The following is a 21,211-nucleotide window of genomic DNA, read 5'->3' on the forward strand; positions in this document are numbered from 1 at the left end:
TCTGGAGAATGTTCCATGGGCACTAGAGAAGAATGTGTATTCTGTTGCTTTGGGATGAACTGTTCTGAATATATCTGTGAAGTCTGTTTGATCCAGTGTGTCATTTAAAGCCTTTATTTCCTTGTTGATCTTTTGCTTAGATGATCTGCCCATTTCAGTGAGGGGGTTGTTAAAGTCCCCTACTATTATTGTATTGTTGTCAATATGTTTCTTTGCTTTTGTTATTAATTGCCTTATATAATTGGCTGCTCCCATGTTGGGGGAATCGATATTTACAATTGTTAAATCTTCTTGTTGGATAGACCCTTTAAGTAAGATATAGTGTCCTTCCTCATCTTTTATTATAGTCTTTGGTTTAAAATCTAATTTGTCTGATATAAGGATTGCCACCCCAGCTTTCTTTTGGTGTCCATTAGCATGGTAAATAGTTTTCCACCCCCTCACTTTCAATCTGGAGGTGTCTTTGGGTCTAAAATGAGTCTCTTGCAGACAGCATATTGATGGGTCTTGTTTTTTCATCCAATCTGATACCTTGTGTCTTTTGATTGGGGCATTTAGCCCATTTACCTTCAGGGTGCCTATTGAAAGATATGAATTTAGTGCCATTGTATTGCCTGTAAGGTGACTGTTACTGTATATTGTCTGTTCCTTTCTGGTCTATATTACTTTTAGGGTCTCTCTTTGCTTAGAGTACCCCTTTCAATATTCTTGTAGAGCTGTTTTCGTGTTTGCAAATTCCTTTAGTTTTTGTTTGTCCTGGAAACTTTTTCAATGACAGCCTAGCTGGATATAGTATTTTTGGCTGCATATTTTTCTCATTTAGTGCTCTGAATATATCATGCTAGTCCTTTCTGGCCTGCCAGGTCTCTGTGGATAGGTCTGTTGCCAATTTAATGTTTCTACCAGTGTAGGTTACAGATCTCTTGTCCCGATTGCTTTCAGGATTTTTTCTTTGTCTCTGAGACTGGTAAGTTTTACCCATAGATGTCAGGGTAGATGTTATTGATTTTGAGGGGGCTTCACTGTGCCTCTTGGATTTTGATGCCTGTTTCCTTCTCCAAATTAGGGAAGTTCTCTGCTATAATTTGCTCTAATATACCTTCTTCCCCTCTCTCTCTTTCTTCTTCTTCTGGGATCCCAATTATTCTAATATTGTTTCATCTTATGGTATCACTTATCTCTTGAATTCTGCCTTCATGATCCAGGAGTTGTTTATCTCTCTTTTTCTCAGCTTGTTATTTTCCATCATTTGGTCTTCTATATCACTAATTCTTTCCTACTTCATTTATCCTAGCCGTTAGAGCCTCCATTTTTGATTGCACCTCATTAATAACCTTTTTGATTTTGACTTGGTTAGATTTTATTTCATTTTTTTTCCAGAAAGGGTTTCTCTAGTGTCTTCCATGCTTTTTTCAAACCCAGCTTGTATCTTTATAATCGTCATTCTGAACTCTAGTTCCGACATCTTACTAAGGTCCGTATTGGTTAGTTCCGTGGCAGTCGGTATTGCCTCTTGTTCTTTTTTTTTTTGAGGTAATTTTTTCCATCTTGTCATTTTGTCCAGAGGAGAATAGATGAATGTGAGAACAAAATGCTAACAGGGTATAAAGGACCCCAGAAAAATATACACTAAACAAATCAGAAGAGACTTGAAATGGGGGAAAAGAAAGGGAAAGAAAGAAAAAAGAAAGAAAAAAAAGAAAAAGATAAAAAAATAAAGAATATGATCAAATATGATCAGGCTGGTGAATAGATCAGTGCCACACACTAGATTTTGAGTGTATTTTGGTTTGTTAGAAGAAAGTGTCTCCCAAAATTTTAAAGAAAGAAAAACTTATATATATACAAAAATAAGGGTAAATATGATGAAGAGATGGAATGTGACTGTAAAGATGAAATTTATAAAAGATTTTATAAAAGGAATTGATAAGATAAGAAGTTGGTTGAAAAAAGAAAGAAGAGAAAAAAAAAAAGAAAGGGAGAGAATGTGATCAGGCAGGAGACTAGAACAAAGCCATACACTAGAGATTTAGGGTATATTTTGGTCTGTTTGAAGAAAATGTATCCCATATTTTAAAGAGAGAGCAACTTATATATATACCAAAAATAAGGTTAACTACTATGAAGGGATAGAATATGACTCTAAAAACGAAAAATAAAAAATATTTTTAAAAAAGGGAGTGATAAGATGTTGGTTGAAAAAGGGAAAAAGAAAAATTTAAAAAAGAAATAGAAAAAGAAAAAAAAGAAAATTAAAAATATTAACTTTGAAAGACTAAAGAATCAGGGGGGGAAAGAAGCCATGAATTCTATGTGCTATATTCCCCTAGTCCTGGAGTTTTGTCATTCTCATTGATCGGCAAACTTGGTCTTGGCTGGCTATGCTTGCTGATCTTCTGGTGGATGGGCCTGTCGCTGTGGTTCTCAAATGTCTTTGCCGGAGGGGGAATTGCCCCGCCCTTGCCGGTCCAGGCTAAGTAATCTGCTCGGGTTTGCTCTCGGGAGCTTTTGTTTCCTGCAAGCTTTCTGTACATCTTTGGGGATGAGAGTGAAAATGGCCACCTCCCAATCTCCGCTCTGGAGGAGCCAAGAACTCGGGGCCCTGCTCCTCAGTGTGCCCCCAGAAAAAAGCAGTCAATCACTCCTGTCTCCCCGGTCCACGGCCGCACTCCGTGCTCACCCGGCCTGTGACCGAGCATTCCTATCTCTGGCTCATGACCCCGGGTGGAGTCTCCAAAACCAGCAGATTCCTGCGGTGCACTCTCGCACTGCTCTTCCGGGGGAGGAAGGGGAATCTCCCTGGATCTGCAGCTTCTTGGGTCTCTGCTGGAAGAGCAGTGGCCTGACTGTGCCGTGGATCACTGTTTATGATAACCCCAAGCTGAGAGCCCACTCCTCTGCTCTGTCTTTGCAGCCAGCTTCCGTGCCCCAATACCTGGGAGCTCTGTCGCACTCAGGCACCCCTGGTCTTTCTGTGACCCCGAGGGTCCTGAGACCACACTGTCCCAGCGAGGGTTCCACCCCCCGCTTAGCCACTGGAGCGACGTCCCTCAGCGGAGCAGACTTCTAAAAGTTCCGATTTTGTGCTCCACTGCTCTATCACTTGTTGGTAGCGGCTGACAGAGGCCCCCTCCCCCGCCATCTATCTTCCCAAATATTGCCTCAGATTCACTTCTCCGCACGTCCTACCTTCCAGAAAGTGGTCGCTTTTCTGTTCAGAGAGTTGTTGCTATTCTTTTCTACGATCTCCTGTTGTGTTTGTAGGTGTTCTGAATGGTTTGATAACTATCTAGCTGAATTCCTGGGACCAGATGAAATTTAGGTCTCCTACTCCCCCATCATCTTGCTCCTCCCCCCACCGTATCACCTTTTGAAACATGCAAGGCATCTATCACTACTTTCAAGAGAAAGCTGATCACTACACTTTTTATATTATTAGCTTTTTTCTCATGAACTCACAAATTTAGCTGCTTTTCCATAGCTTTATAACTTAGAACAGATTTTACTTTAACATTTTTCTGGGCAGCTTCATGCATAGACAGTGAATTTTATCTTTTTTTTCTGGATGCACTATATTAGTGATTTATTAACATTAATCTCATGGCCAGCAGCATTAGAACTCATGTCTGAATGAAGTTTATTGATGCAGATATTTTCTCTGTAATATTTCTTCTTGTGCTTGGGAACATTCATCACAACATTTGGGGGGCATTTTAAAGAACACAATCACCAACAAAAAGCATAAAGATACAAAAAAATTGTAGCATTAAATAAACCACAAAAAGGACACTTGTAAATAGTGTAAGAGCTGAAACAAGAAGGGAAAGCATCATCTTGTCTAATCTCAGCTGGAATATGCACTCTGATGACTCAAAGTTTACACCTCTCTGCATATGCCTGTTAATGACCATGAAAGTACTGCAAATGTTGATTTTGGTGTTATGAATGAATTTTACGAGTAGACAAATTAGCATATGTGGAATCTGTGAATAATAAACATTGATTATATGGTCAAATAGGTAAAAGTGGTCTACTAACCAAGAAAATAATTATTACTAAAATTTCAAATTATATCTAAATAGCACTGAGTGGTCCACACAGATAGATTATAATGGAGTAGAGGAAGATATACTATGCTAACATATTGAAAAAAAAAAGCTGGAGTAGCTATATTAATTTTAACACAAAAAACTTCAGAAGAAGGAAAATTATCAGGGATAAAAAGAACCATTACATAATGATAAAGGGGCCACTTCTCCAAGATGATATTATAAATCTTCATATGTGTGAGCCCAATAAAAGAGCATCAAAATACATGAGGCAAAAACTGATAGAACTGCTAGAAGAAACAGATGAATCCACTATTTTATCAGTAGTTTAGGACCTCTTTATCATAAATGGACAGATCCAGCAGGCAGAAAACTTAAAAGCACATGTTTGAAATCAATAACATCATCAATCAATTTGATATAATTGATATCTATAGAATACTTCATCCAACAACAACAGATTGTTGTTGTTCTCAAGCTCACATGTAATACTAAGATAGACTACATAAAATATACCTTAACCAGTTTAAAATAATAGAAACCATACAAAATAAGCTCTCAGACCACAGTGGCATTAAACCAGAAATCAATAACAGAAAGATAGATGGAAAACCTAAAATTCTTGGAGATTAAACAACACACTTGCAAATAACACAAAAAAGACTCAAGAGAATTTAAAAAATTCAAACTAAATGAAAATGAAAATATAAACTATTAAAATTTGTGAGATGCAGGAAATGAAATGCTTAGAGGAAAATTTATGGCCTTGAATAAATATGTGGGAAATAAATACCTAAAATCACGAATATAAACTTCCACCTTAGGAAATTGAATAAAAGAATGAATTAAGTCTAAAGTAAGCCAAAGCAAATAAACAATGAAAATTAGAGTAGAAATAAATTCAATTGAAAACGGGAAATTGCTAGTGAAAATCAATTAACCTGAAAGCTCATTCTTTGAAAAAATCAATAAAATTGATAAGCCCCTAGCCAGGTTAACTAAGAAAAAAGAGAGAGAAGATACAATTACTGATATCAGAAATGAAAGAGGGTACATTACTACAGATACTATGGATATGAAAAGGATAAGAAAGGAATACTAAGAACAACTCTGTGCCCATAAATTTGATACTGTAGATGAAATGCATCAATTTCTTCAAAGACACGATCTACCCAAACTTACACAAAGAGAAATAGATGGTATGAATAGGCCTATATCTATTAAAGAAGTTAAACACATACTAAATAACTTGTCAAGACAGAAAGCACCTGGCCCTGATGGGTTCACTGGTGAACTCTACCAAACTTTTAAAGAATAAAATTATATGATTCTTTTGTTTGTTTACGGTCTCTTCCGGAAGATATAAGCAGAGGGAATACTTCCTAAATCATCCTATGAGGTCAGCATTACCCTACTACCAAAACCAGAGAAAGCATTACAAGAGAGGAAAACTACAGACCAATATCTGTCATGAACACAGATGTAAAAATTCTTCAAAAAAATTGGCAAATTGAATTCAGTACTGTACAAAAAGAATTGTGCATTATGACCAAGTGGTGTTTCTTTCAGGTATGCAAGTCTTATCTCAACATTTGAAAATCAATTAACATAATTTATTACATCAATAGAATAAAGAATAGAAACTGTTGACTGTATCAACAAATGAAGAAAAAGCCTTTGACAAAATCTAACACCTGTTTAAGATGAAAACTCTCAGCAGAACCTATAGGGAACACATACTTAATGGGGACAAAGATAAGGAACAAAGCAAGGACGTCCACTCTAAATAGCACTGACTGTTTCAAAAAAGATTTTGACTTGATGTAGCTTTGTCAAGAATTAGGCATGTAGGTTAAAAATAGTTCCAGTTGTCTAGCATCTCACAGGGATGATTTGGGAATTACATATGTTAATTGAGACAAAATGAACACAGTTATTCTAAGACTGCACAGCTTGGGAAAGTAGCTTCTAATGGTAAGGGTACTGGACTGCACTATTAAGGAATATTAACTGAGAGTTATTCCTTTTTAGTGTGATTGGTGAATTTTTATACAATTTAAGACAATTTTTGTTAAAACTACTCATTTTCATTTGCTTTAGAGTATTTTTTTGCTTTCTGATTTTTCTAAGTAAAACACAGTAGCCAAGTCAAAAATCAAGTGGAACTACATCATCAAACTAGAAAGCTTCTGAAGAGCAAAAGAAACAACAGAATGAAAAAGCAATCTACAGAAAGGGAGAAAATATTTACAAACCATATACCTGATAAGGGATTAATATCTAAAATACATAAGAATCTCATACAACTCAATAGCAAAAGCCAAATAATCTAATTAAAAATGGGCAAAGAACTTGAATAGATATTTTTCTAAAGAAGACATAAAAATGGCCCATAAGTACATGAAAAGCTACTCAATATCACTAATCATCAAGGAAATGCAAATCAAAACTATAATGAAATATCACTTCACACCTGTTAGAATGACTATTATCAAAAAGACAAGAAGAAATGTGGAGAAAAGGGAATTCCCATTGGTAGGAATGTAAATTGGTATAGCCACAATGGAAAACAGTGTGGAAGTTCCTCAAAAAATTAAAAACAGAATGATACAGCAATCCTGCTTCTGGGTGTTTATCTAAAGTAAATGAAATCATTATCTCATAAAGATATCTGCACCTCCATATTCACTGTAGTGCAAACCACTGAAGTTCCATCAACAGATGAAAGGATAAAGAAAATGTGATTCTCTCTGTCTCTCTCTCTCACACACACACATATATATATACAGTGGAATATTATTTAGTCATAAAAAGAAGAAAATCCTGCTGTTTGAGAAAACATGGATAAATCCCAAGAGTATTATGCTAAGTGAAATGAGTCAGAGAAAGACAAATACTGTATGATATCACTTTTATGCAGTATTTAAAACAGCTGAACTCAGAAACAGCCGGGGTTGAAGGGTGGGGAAATGGGGAGATGCTGGTCAAAGGGTACAAGCTTTCAATTATAAGAGGAATAAGTTCTGGGGATCTAATATACAGTGTGGTGACTATAGTTAACAATACTGTGTTGTATACTTGAAAGTTGCTAAGAGAGTAAATCTTAAATGTTCTCACCATAACAACAACAACAACAACAACAATTATCATTTTGTCAGGTAAAGAGAGGTTACTAGCCTTATTGTGTAATAATTTCACAATATATATATACCTGTCAGATCATCACATTGTACATCTTAAACTTATACAATGTTAGATATCAATTATATCTCTGTAAAACTGGAAAAAAAACCCCACAGTAGCCAAGGAAAACATGAACAATTATCTTTATATTACACTTTGCCAGGGCCATCAGGTTGGATAGACTTTAAAGCATTTTGAGATGCATTCTTGCTGTGGCATGCTGGAGTGGACAGTATGCAATCAAATCCTAAACCTCCTGGAATTCTTCAGTCTAAAACACTGACAAGCAAAAAATTACAATGGTCAAATTGAACCTGCATTCTGACCCTAAAGTTGCTATGACAGGAGAATTGAAACTTGAGCAAAGAAAAATTTTTTCAATGAATATATTGATGTATAGTTTTAAAGCAAAAATTACTCTCCTGAAGACAAAGTTAATCCATAACTTTTTGTTAACTTGTCTCTATTTTTCTAGTGATGACTGATATTTTAAAAGGCATGAAAGCATTGCAAACTCCTCAAGTCAGCTTTAGAGAGCATATTTAAAGTCCTTTATTGTTTTCCTGTGAGATTCTGCTGGTGAATAAAACACAAAAATGAGCATGCATGCATGTGTTCATGCTCACGTACACATACACACGCACACACACACAGAACATAGTTATCGTAAAGGCGACTTTGTCTTTAAAGTTAAGAGCTTGTTTCTTATGAAAGGCTTTGCATGTTTTATGCAAAATTTCAATGTTTATCTTCATGCTCATCACAAGTCTTAAAACAGGTTTTAGTTAAGGAAAATATATGGATGTTTACCACCTCCATGTCATTTCTTAAAGATTAAATCTTTTTTTTAAAGAACTCAACAGTTTTCCTCCCTTATCTCTACAGTCCTTTTCTAAACTCTAGTTTCATTCATTGAACATCCATTTATTAAGCACCTGCACACCAGACACCACACTCTGGGAGCTCTCTGAAGTCCGAGGTGACACAAAAGGACAAGTACAATGAATATGAGATCAGTGACACAAGAGTGCAGAAGAGGGTGCCCTGGGGGTTGGCATGGCTGGTTGAGTTTGGAGTGCCCAAAGTATGATTCAAAGAGGAATAATTATTTGACGAGAATCTTGAAAAGAATTTGGATGCAAAATAACAGGAGAAGAAAATAGCATTCCAGGCAGGGGATTATTGGACTAGTTTATAGAGCTGTGGAAAAACAGATCCAATTTGGGGAATAGCAGAATATTTGATTTGGCTGGAAATGGAAGTAGCAAAAAAAAAAAAAAAAAGGCTAGTAAACAAACAAGGTCAAAGAAGGATGTTTTTTCCTAGGATGATTTTTGGTTTGGGATTTCATTTAATGTAGTTAGTGATGAGACATTTAAGGATTTAAGGCAAAAACATGTCAAGATCACAGTTGCAATTGAGCGAGCAAATTGGTTTACCATTATTGTCCTTTTCTATTATTTTTCTTCTTCTTCTATTTCTTTGCCCAGCTTTTTGTTTTAATCTGTGTTTGCCTTCTGTTAGACATCAGCTATTTACACCCATATTACAATCTTAAAACAAGGTAAAGTGAAAAAAGAATTATAACAAAAGATAATAGAAATAATCAGGCTTACCAAATCCTTGGAGTGCTCCCCCTAGCATTTGGGCATCCATTATGGGATTGAAATTGGGAGCTGGGAAAATGGTTCCTTGCACCTGGTGGGAATAGTCAATGAGAAAGAGACTATAGTATTTTATAAGAAAGATTTCAACATTTTTTTGCAGATAAATGAAAACAAAAACATTCTATGTGTTTAAATTACTCTAAGACATACATACAAATTTATTAAACAAATGCGTTAATTGTGTGTTAATTGTATGGAGCAAATTTGGTTGAATTTCTTTTAATCCAGTGGCCTCTATTATATTGGCTCTATTATTCATCTAGGAATTTGAGATACTAGAACCAATAGTAGAAAATGTGAGAATCAAATAAATACAAATCTTGGTAATAAACTGTAAACATTTTCTTAGGAATTTGTGGTTATTTAAAGAAACTGAAAGGAGAAATCTATTGCAGGAATTCATGACATTTATATGGATTAGAAGTGGCACTTGCCACCATAGCTTTTTCACACACCTGGGGCCCTAAAATCATACTAAAAAAATCGAAATATTTGAATTTGGGTTGTGAGATTCATAAAAATCTAGGCGATAAAGATAGGGCAGAGATTTTTTTTAGCTGAAGCTTGCAGCTGCAAAGGAAAACATAAAAACCTGACTGGCATTCCATTTAAATTTTCTTTGTTGCTAATAATAAAATAGCAGAACATTTATGTTAGACTTTGAATTCACGTGGTCTATTATTTCAGACAGAGCCAGCCAGGACTAGGCACCATATCATCATACTCACCACAAGAGAACTATCAATCAAAATTTATTAAGAATGGTCCCTCTCCCGGGCGCCTGGGTGGCTCAGTTGGTTAAGCGACTGCCTTCGGCTCAGGTCATGATCCTGGAGTCCCGGGATCGAGTCCCATATCGGGCACCCTGCTCAGCAGGGAGTCTGCTTCTCCCTCTGACCCTCCTCCCTCTCCTGCTCTCTGTCTCTCATTCTCTCTCTCAAAAAAAAAAAAAAAATCTTTAAAAAAAAAAAAGAATGGTCCCTCTCCCCTGTTTGTTGTCAGTGTGCCCAGAAACATTGGGAAAAAATGCCTTCCCATAGCAAATGGGTCTACTAGGCCTTGAGAACTCAGGCATTCACCAAGCTCTTCTACAAGAATAGTCTCTTAGCGGAAGATGAAGTTTTCTAGTGCCTATTTTCTTACAGTAGAACATTAGTTAATGAGAAGAAGATGGCACCATAATGTCTAGTCCAAGAAATATACGTATGCTAATACTAAAATATTTATGAAAAGATTTTGGGGGACTAAGGACATTGTTCACTTGAGTTAAAACTAAAAAAAAAAAAATTCAGTTTGGATTTCATTTCATTAATATTAATGATGATGAAGTTGTCTATTTGAAGTAGACTGGAAACCATATAATAACTGTGATATATCCATATTTTCTTAAGTACAGCCATGTTAATAAAACATTCTTTTTAAATGCCTGTATGGATAGATATATGTAATTAAAATAAGAGTATGGTCTGCATCTACACATAGATATATGTAATTAAAATAAGAGTATGGTCTGCAGAGTAGGGTTAGCATCTTGCTAAAGTGCATGCAGTTTGCTTTGGATATTCAAGTTTATTGGAGATGATCTAGAGACTAAATTCTCTTGAGCCAATCCTCACTTCTGCGAGCTATATATTAGACAGTATGAGTGTTATCTCCTTTATCCACTAACCTTTTCCACTGTGACTCTATTAAGAAGATAGACTTTGGTTCTTCTTTTATTTATTAAATTAAGTTTAGATAGCAGGTTCTAGTGTAAATTCCTAGGTTGAGGTCTCCTCACCTGAAGCATTTTCCTTTGAATCTTTTTATCCTAGAAAAAATGAATGCTTTAAACTTTTGAAAGAACAGTAATATATTGAATGTGAAAATTGTTTTCTGCTATTTGTCACTGCCTTTTTGTCTATATATCTCTTTCTCAGTTCTTTCCCCTGTTGGGAAAATAAAGTTTTTTTTGAGGCATGGAAAAAGAGATACTTTATTTCCCCTATTTTAGGACTTGGAAGACTTGTTTGGACAAATTTTGTGTGGATAATACCATTTTTTTGCCTGGCGACCTTAATTTTGCTGACTGCTAATCAGCCAAAGGGCTGTTTTAAACTGTAGAAGAGGGGTGCCTGGGCGGCTCAGTCAGTTAAGCATTTGCCTTTGGCTCAGGTCATGATCTCAGGGTCCTGGGATGGAGCCCTACACTGGGCTCCCTGCTCAGCAGGGAGTCTGCTTCTCCCTCTTGCTCTCGCTCTGTACTCTCTGTCTCTCTCTCAGATAAAAAAATAAAATCTAAAAAAATGAACTATAAAAGAAAATGTTTTTGAAAATAGTAAGACATATTGTTAAATATGTGTAAGTTACTAGGCAGTTTTAAAGCACAGAGTATGCAGATGTTTACAAATCATTTCATTCCTGGCTAGACTAGGATTTTCCAGAATTTCTATTGGAGTAAGTGTTATAAAATAAAAGCATATACCTTTATAGGGAAGAAGAAAAAACCTCTAAAATTTATAGATAAAGGAGGTAGTAAATGTTTATAGTGATTTGTTAGATGCAATCTGTAGGTGAAAGAAAAAGTCCACAGTTTTTTCCTTTGGAGTTTTTGTTGTTAATCCTTGTACAGATTACTAGTGCAACATATTTTTACAATATAATGTAAAAATTACTTTTTTCATTACAGTTCTCATCTTCTTTGTCATTTCAAATCCTTATTTCCTTGTCAACTGGCATTAAAATAATACACTAAAAATGTTTTGGAAAAAAATTCAAGACAAAGTAAAGAAAATTATAAATGCTTAGTAATTCACAAAACACAATTTTTCTAGTAAGTATTTGTCATTTATGCCCACTTATATCGTAAACCTTTATATTTATTTTTAATATAATAGTAAACCATTTGAATATATTTACTATTTAAATATAGTAAACCATTATATTTATTTTTATGCCATTTATTATGTTTCATTTAAGCTCAGGTCAGCAACATTATTCCATATAAGGTACATACTTAATGTTCTTTTTACTTATTTTGTCATTGGAATACTGATTTTGTCTTTTAATGACAATATTTTTCCAGCTTTATTAAGAGGTCATTGATATATAACATTGTGTAAATTTAATTTGTATAACATGATTTAATATATGTATATATTATGAAATGATTACCACAATAAGGTTGATTAACATATTTATCACCTCACAGTTGCCTTTTCTTTTTCTGATGAGAACATTTAAGAGCTACTCTTAGAAACTTTCAAGTATACAATATAGTATTGTTAACTGAAATCACCATGCTGTACATTAGATCCTCAAACTTATTTTCCTTATAACTGGAAGTTTGTACTCTGTGACCAACATCTCCCAATCCCCCCCCGCCCACACACACTCCAGTCAGCCGCTGGCAATCACCAGTCTTTTAATGATCATTTTGACTAAAGTGACCAGTTAAGTCTATTGAAACAGTCAATTATCAGTTTTAATTTTGTTCCCTGAATTAAGCAGTTATTTGAAAAAAAAAGATTGATTGTTTTGGGCCATAAAACTTTTTCAAATGACTACGATATACCTATAGATATATATTCATCTATTTTAAGGTAATTTGATCTTTCCTTTGGATATTTTTTTCTAAAATTTGTGCTCAACCATAGTCTATGCATTCCTTAATAGCCAACATCAGTCTCTGATGAAATGAATCTATTCTGACCACTTCTTTTACTAACTCCCTAGAACTTACTGCATTTGTATTTAAAATCAGTACTTATGTTTTCCCATTTGCTACCTATTCTTAAAACTGGGAATTTCGCTATGTAATACATAGTACATGTTATTTTATAACATAGTGCTGTACCAAGTAGTTATTCTTTGGCTACATTTCTTGTCCCTCTAATTATATTTTATGTCTCTTGATTACAGTATATCAAATCTATACCATGATTTTCTATGTAGTGAGACTTCTTTTTAAAATGTTTTCATCTAGGGGCACCTGGGTGGCTCAGTCGTTAAGTGTCTGCCTTCAGCTCAGATCATGATCCCAGGGTCCTGGGATTGAGCCCCACATTGGGCTCCCTGCTCGGCGGGAAACCTGCTTCTCCCTCTCCCACTCCCCCTGCTTGTGTTCCCTCTCTCTCTGTGTCTCTGTCTGTCAAATAAATAAAATCTTAAAAAAAAATAAAATGTTTTCATCTACTGGTGATGTCACTTAAGTTAAATGATTTCTTAAAAAAATGAGATCTTTTTTTTCAAGATTATGCCTACTTTATTTTTTTTATTGTTATGTTAATCCCCATACATTACATCATTAGTTTTAGATATAGTGTTCCATGATTCATTGTTTGTACATAACACCGAGTGCTCCATGCAGAATGTGCCCTCCTCAATACCCATCACCAGGCTAACCCATCCTCCCACCCCCTTCCCCTCTAGAACCCTCAGTTTGTTTCTCAGAGTCCATCGTCTCTCATGGTTCGTCTACCCCTCCGATTTCCCCCCCTTCATTCTTCCCCTCCCACTATTTGTTGCTTTGTATTAGGAAAACTGAACAGAGACAAATAAATGAGACAGACAAACAAAAATTACACTGGAGAAGAGGGTACAGGGGAGAGAGATGTTCCTAGTTTGATAGGGCACAATTTTTTCCAGCCATATGTATGAACTGAAGTGATCTGGGAAATGGGAGCACAGTGTCTCAAGACTCTCTTGTGAGAGTAAAATAATCTGTATTATTATAATATATTGTTATAATCTATAGCAATGTGAAGGATGAAACAAAAAGAAGTTATACAGGTGGCAGAGGTAGCTAATTTGGAAACCCAGTTGAAATTCAGTGCACCCCTGAACTGAGACAAATAGCATGTTCTTAATAAATATAGATTGCTTAGTTAACTGAATGTAATTTAATTTACTAATTTTTAAGATTTATTTTAACTTAACACAGTAGCAGTAGTTAAATCTTTTGAAAGAGTCAGAGACTTTTGTTTCAGGTGTTTTTGAGCATATATGCCTTTTAAAGCAATGTTATTTTTTATATACATGTTCCTAATTGTTCATATCTTAGAGCAAATTGGAAATTTTGAAAAATTGGACACTTTCCGGTGTGACACAAAAAATAATGTGCATATGGTAAAATTATTTTATTTTTCTTGCTCTGAAAATTGACAGATTTAGAAATAGTATCACTTGTCTAAGGCAAAATAAATTCTAATGCCTGTCATTTCAATTTAAATTCTTACCACAAGGTAATCAAAATATAATCTTTGCTTCTAGTCATTTGTGAATTTAGGTTTTGACAGAGGAATACAAAATACTCCCTTTTTGAAAGACAGAATAAACTGCTTCATAAACTCACTAAGCAGAAGAGCATGAGTAATTTGTAGATTTGAAGTTGGTTCTAGAATCTACCCTGAATAAATAATGAATACATTTCTTTAACTGACAGAAAATTTTTAAAATTATTATCTGGAACTGAATACAGACTGAAAAAAAATTCACATATATTTTGCTCATGAAGTTGATAAAATTATTTGCATCATCTCATATCAATAGGTACATCAAAAAGTAGATCATATTTCATTTATTCACAGCTAATCCAGGGGCTAGAGTCCATAAAACCATATCCCTCCCAAGTCAACACTGATAAGCTACCCACATTTTAATCCTTTTTCTCATGTGGCTTTTCAGTTACACTCATATTGAGAATCTGAATGCCTCAAGACTTTTGACTTTGAACTATTAGCCATGCAGGTTGACAGTTTTACTGACTGGATGCTTGTTAAAGTACAGGTTTTTTTCTTTTTTCTTTTTTTTAAGATTTTATTTATTTATTTGTCAGAGGCAGAGAGAGTACAAGCAGGCGGAGCAGCAGGGAGAGGGAGAAGCAGGCTCCTCGCTGAGCAGGGAGCCCTATGGGGACTGGATATCAGGATCCTGGGATCATGACCTGAGCCGAAGCACACACTTCACAGACTGAGCCACCCAAGTGCCCCAGAGTACAGGTTTCAATGAATAATTCAGCATCATTGAAATACCTTGGTTTTGGTATTGTTGAGATGACTAGATCTCTAGTGATATTTAGGATTTTTGGAGCCGTGAAAGGAAAATCTACAGGAATCTTAGGATTCCCTTTCTATAGAGCACTTCCTTGAACCAGACATTTATTCACCTTTGGGGCATTGGTCCTTGGATCTCCATTGGCTAGTCCCAAATGCCTTAAACTCTCCTGAAGGTCTTCAGCCACCTAATCTCTGACTCATATCTGACAAGAGTTGTGCTGATGGGGTTTCAGTGGCTTTAAACACAACACCGAAAGATGGGTTAGCAAACATATTGTTCCTCTCTCTTACCCTTCCACAACCAATCTGCCCTTCAGTCCAGTCCTGTCAGCCCTATCCTCACAAAAGCTTTCATGTATTTCCCCTTTTTAAAATTTCTGTTCCTACTACCTTAGTCTTTACCACTTTTCTTTTGGGTTTATTTCAATATGCTGCTAAGTAGGTCCAATTTCCTTTCACTGCTAGAATGATCCTTCTAAAAGATCTAACACATCATTTGTCTTTCCATGCCTAAAATTCTTAATATGCAAAACATGGCTTCTCAATATTTGTTTTCTACTGTGGTGCACAGAATGGACGATTTTCACATGAAAGGAACATCTAGGGTTATGAACACATAGCAGTATGCTAGCCTTAATGAGAGTTTATTTTTGCCTACTCAACAGAGGGTATATTGTAATGCTGAATGAGACTCTCATATTATAGGGCAAAACATGAATTGTAAGGAATAGAAAAATACATTCATACTTTGGCTTATTAGTATTAATGGCAATATTTATTTTCAGTGCTTACTGCAACTCGTTCCTATGGCTGAGAATAGATGACTTGTGGGATTCAATTCAAATATTTTAACAATAAACAATGTTCTTTATGACCTGGTCCTTCACTATGTGGGTTTCTGTTTTATTTTCTCTCTCCTGAACCTCTCAACTCATATGCCATACACACATAGCTACACACTCCAGCTAAAAGGGACATCTGTATCATTATTTGTTCTGTTCTATATGTGTGGAATATCCCCCCTTCCTCCCACAACACACATACTCATCTCCTGACTCCATCTTATGATTCTGGTAAACATCTATTCAAGATTTAACTTTCAAGCTTTGGCTCCAGTGTCATCCTTCACGGGGAGCCCTTCCTGATGCTTCTCGTAGAGTTGCCTGCTCCTACCCTGGTGCCTTCAATTTATCCTATACCAGAGCTGTAGTATATCCTGTTAGAGGACCGGTAGTATATTGGCAGAAAATATTCATTTCTAATTTTACCAGGTTTCTAAGAATAATGAGTCAAATTACCTTCCTTTGTTTTGTTGAGAATGAAACTTAATGTCAGTGGTTGTGCAAATTTGGAGATTGAACTGTTCTCATGAATAAAGGAAGAATATTTGGATTTCCAGGAAACAATTTGGGAAGAGCTGTGATGAGTAACAAGAATGGACAGTGAGGGAGAATTAGTTTCTGCGATTTCTCCCTGATACAATTTTTCATTAATATTTGTTAAAAGGTATTGTATATGGATTTTTTTTCAGACTAGGGAAAAGGATGAGTTATTTGGGTTCAGTCCGGGTGAAAAAAAATAATGTGTTGCTGTACAGGTTCATATGGAAAAAGATCTTTGTTTTTTTTAAAGATTTTATTTATTTATTCATGAGAGACAGAGAGAGAGAGAGAGGCAGAGGGAGAAGTAGGCTCCCAGGGAGCAGGGAGCCCAATGCGGGACTCGATCCTGATGTGGGACTCGATCCCGGGACTCCAGGATCATGACCTGAGCCGAAGGCAGACACTTAACCATCTGAGCCACCCAGACACCCTGGAAAAAGATCTTGACGACATAAGATGCTAAAAATTTGAAGCCTAGGGAAGGCTTTAGACTTTACATCACATAATCAGGGTATTTAAGGCAGTCTCATGTGTACACCCTCCACACAGACTCTGGCTTATGTGTCTTCCTGCTCCTTCAAGACTTTTAAGTCCCCCAAAACATAGATTGTAGGGTGTTATTTTATTAGAGGTGCTATATATGATTTGACATCATTGCTGATTTAGCCTTTTCAAAGTTCTCAATAGACTGTAAGAATTTTGATTTCACCAAATTGACTTAAAATTTAGCTAAATATGATATAACTCCCATCAGTTCTAAGTATTGCCTCTCAGAATTTAAAATTCACAATTGGAATTTAGTTCTACACTATGTAATGTAATGGACTGGACTTCAAGTTTATGTACAAATTCCCAGTTAAATTGTTTACTAGGCAGGGGTCCTGGGTGGCTCAGGGGGTTAAGCATCTGACTCTTGATTTTGGCTCAGGTCATGATCTCAGGGTTGTGAGACTGAGCCCCACATTGGGCTTTGTGCTCAGCGGGCAGTCCGCTTGAGATTCTCTCCCTCCCTCTCCCTCTGCCCCCTCCCACTCTCTCTAAAATAATAAATAAATCTTGAAAAAAAAATTACTTACTTGGCAATCCAATCCAATGGTAATTATTTCCTAATCACCTTCTCTCAGTCAGAATCACCCTCTCCCTCCTCTTTACCCTTATATTTCTAATGAGATTAGGAGGTTTGGAAACAAAGTTAAGATGTCACTGATCCAAGAGACTGCAATTGACATGGACTTTAGAGAATGGGTCTTATAGGTAGAGGGTGAAAATGGAGGATAAAAAAGTTGAGCAACTAAAAGAGAATGAATCTGTATAAAAAACACATTCAAGGGGAAAAATTGAGATTATATGGGAAATAAAAATATTTTTAGTGTATACTCTAGAATATAAGACTGTGATCTTTAATATCTTAAAAGACTTAAACTTGGAGTTTAGTTGAGTAGCACAGCAAATGTTCTCAACTTTTAACTCTAAGTATTTAGTATATCAGTAATGTGTTTTTAATGAAATTTTGGAGTTAACTTTGATATTATCATAAGATAGAATGAGACAATTAGCTTGAAGAAATGTGTATATTGATATACATAATTGTAGCTCATACTTATTGTAGTCTTACAGAATTTAAATGTTCTAGGTCTTATATTGAATAATTAGATAAATCATTTTGTGTTCATAGGTAAAATAATTTATTTTTATGTAGCTATTTACTACATAATTAAAGGTACTTTAAATACTAATTTATTTAGCTTTACATATGATAACTTATCATATCCCCTGTCAATTTGTTCAGTTATTCTTTGAGGAAAGTTAAACAACAATATGTGTAATAGATTGTGCTACATATTACATATTATCATTAGTTTACTACTGTAAATGAAATGCATATACACAACTGATTCAAAGCAGATGATAACTTATAAAAATATCATAAAATACCACAGAATTTGGAGGAAGAGATAATCTGTGAAAATAGGAAAGAGTATAAGGGAAGTTTTCTTGAAGAAGTTTTGAGGCAAAAATCTCATGTTTGATTAGATTTTGACAAGTGGAAATGTGTTGTTTGGAAGTCTCATGTTTTTTCATGAGGTTCTATCTCATTTCCTTAGATAGTTTTATGGGCTGACATTATTCATTTTTTGCTATTTCATATTATTTCTAGCCTAATTTTCTCATCACAATTATAAACAATATTAAATGCTTGAAACAGAACAAAAGACGTATGAAATATTCTTACACATCATTGAAAAAATATACATATTACCATACATTTATATTATATATAATGTTTCTAGGGAAAATGTTAGATAAAAATGAAGCTATTCATAATTAAATATAAAACAAGCATTATAGATACTAAGTGTATTCAACTAGTAGAGTTTTCATTATCTGTGATCATTTGCACAAATATTCTGTATTAGCCAGATAGTTTAGAATTAATAGTATGAAATTTAAAGAATTAAAAAAAAAACTTCACAAGTTAATAGAATATACCATAAAGGTATCATTATGCATTTCAACAATATCTTCAGAACTGTTTTCTTCTCACCTAATATATATTTTCTTTCTTTCTTTTAAGCAGATCTCTGAAAACCTCCTTCCACATCATGAAATGGTTTTGAGGGAGAAATTCTCTGTAGAGCAGAATATAACCTATAAGGCTTAGTATCTTTCCCTGAGTGAAACACCGGAAGGATTCTGAATAATTTAGGCAACAACTCCCCACTTATTATTAAGACTTATTAGAAAAGCTAGAATATGGGTACCATCATGCAATCCCTCCTGCTCTGAGAGAGCAATTACATTACAATCACTTTACCCTCAGTTTGGTCTAAAGGATTTTTCAGGACCTGAGAGCACAGCATTAAATCAAAGTGAACAAGAAGAACCTGCAGGGTTACAATAGCTTCCTCCCCCAGATAGAAACACATGGCTGGGACCACTGTGAGACTGATCATCACATGGTACTCTACGTAACTATTTCAGTTGAAAGAGAGTAACTTGTGTTTTTATATGATCTTTTTGAAAGCTCTATTGTTTAATGTCCCATGCTAATAAGGCTAAATGTGCACTTTCCCCTTTTCTTTTATAGTTTCACAACACTCCGCAACCCTTAATACAACGGCAGAGCTACATGTAGGTGGGTCCCTTGTTCACCAGAAGCTTAGTACTTAGTTGGTAAGACAAAGATTATACGAAACTTGAAGTGATAGGATTTATTCCTGCTAAAACTGAAAGAATACAACATGTGTTTATTAATAGTCTGGTACATTTTTAAAAGAAGTTATTTTGGAGTACACACTATTATTCCAGTTGTTCAAATATCCTTATGGGGGCAACTATTTCAGTATTGCTTTTAGAGCTATTTGAATATTTATCAGTTAATGATGGATTTGATATTTCTAATTAGCTGAAGGCAGGACTAATGATATGAAAAGTAATATAGCTGGATAATTCCCCATTTTTTTCCTTTGGTGAAAAATATACTGTGAAATTAGTGAACCTGGAGGCAATTACTAAAATTAAAAATAAAATTTTGATAATAAGTTTCATAGTGTTTCATTACCCTATGCTTCAATAAACACAACTTCACTTAGCTGATAGGTCACAAAAAGAATGGATTAAAAAATGTGACTGGATTTGGCTTAAACCTATCCCAACTTCTGGAAAAATATTTGTCTTACTGAGTCCTGGTCAGTAGTCATCCTCTAGGAGGAATGACACAAATTTCTAACACTACCATTTTATCATAATAGAATCTTTTCTTAGTTATTAGAATATTCTGTAGTTGCAAATCAAAAAAGTTTCTCTCTTTATAATAAACATATGAAATGTAAAAATAGTTCCCTTTGTTAACTTATAGTTACTCTCAGATATATCTGATCTAGTAGCTAAGTCACAGAAATTTATTTATTTCTTTTATTTTGGGATAGTTGAAGGTACTAATTCTTTTTTTGTCATCACACCTTCACTTCTGTGAAAGTAAATGGTCACTGACCTTTTATGATGTGTAATATAATTGGCTTGGAGGGAAACTGAAAATATAATTTGTACTCAGAGGGATAGATGCAGGGAAAATAAGCTGTAATAAATGATATTGTGCAAAATCTCCAAGCTAGTCAACCTCTAATCTTAGTCTTTAGGTTTCATTCATACTTGTCAGTAGACTGTTTAATATTCATTGACCACATACTTCTTAGACTTAGATTTAAAAAACAAAATTCTCCACTTGCTCCATCTACATGGATTATGTCCCACCCAAATGCTAGAGTCACCTCAAATTCTGCCTATGATGTGAAGTCTTTTCAGATTGTATCAAGTATTATTTATCATTTACTTTACATCTCTATTATACTTGGTCTTGCAGTTTTTGCATTTGTCTTTTCCTCTAAATTTTAATCTTCTGGAGGGCAGGTACATTTTTTTTTTCTTGCTTTTCAAAGCATTTAAGCTAGTGCCTTAGATATAATATAGGCTCTTGGAATGTTTACAAAGTATAAAAATACATGTACCATAGTGACATCTTTAGTTTACCCAGTAGTTTTTTTTTTTTTTTAAGATTGTATTTATTTATTTGACAGAGAGAGACACAGCGAGAGAAGGAACACAAGCAGGGGGTGTGGGAGAGGGAGAAGCAGGCTTCCCGCGGAGCAGGGAGCCCGATATGGGGCTCGATCCCAGGACCCTGGGATCATGACCTGAGCCGAAGGCAGACGCTTAACGACTGAGCCACCCAGGCGCCCCTACCCAGTAGTTTTTAAAATTCATTATTCATATAAGCAGGCTATGCTCTATGTATTTTCACTTTTACTTCCTTGGTAATCACCTCAGCAGTCTTGTGAGACTGATAATACTAATCTTCTTTCACAGATGATGAGACTATGAGGCTGAGTAAGTTG

At 35.0% G+C, this 21,211-nt stretch overlaps 1 protein-coding gene across 1 annotated transcript in view; it reads right to left on the reverse strand.

Annotated features, from left to right (window-relative positions):
* ANXA10 (annexin A10) overlaps window positions 1-21,211 on the reverse strand; it is a 105,400-nt gene that overhangs the window by 59,277 nt on the left and 24,912 nt on the right. Inside the window, exon 2 of the mRNA XM_081812920.1 lies at window positions 8,849-8,930. Within this exon, the coding sequence (XP_081669046.1) occupies window positions 8,849-8,930 (82 nt within the window). The remainder of the gene's footprint in view (window positions 1-8,848; window positions 8,931-21,211) is intronic.

This window comes from Leptonychotes weddellii, chromosome 2, assembly GCF_054177405.1.
Source record: "Leptonychotes weddellii isolate Sample4059 chromosome 2, ASM5417740v2, whole genome shotgun sequence".
NCBI classification, from domain to species: domain Eukaryota; kingdom Metazoa; phylum Chordata; class Mammalia; order Carnivora; family Phocidae; genus Leptonychotes; species Leptonychotes weddellii.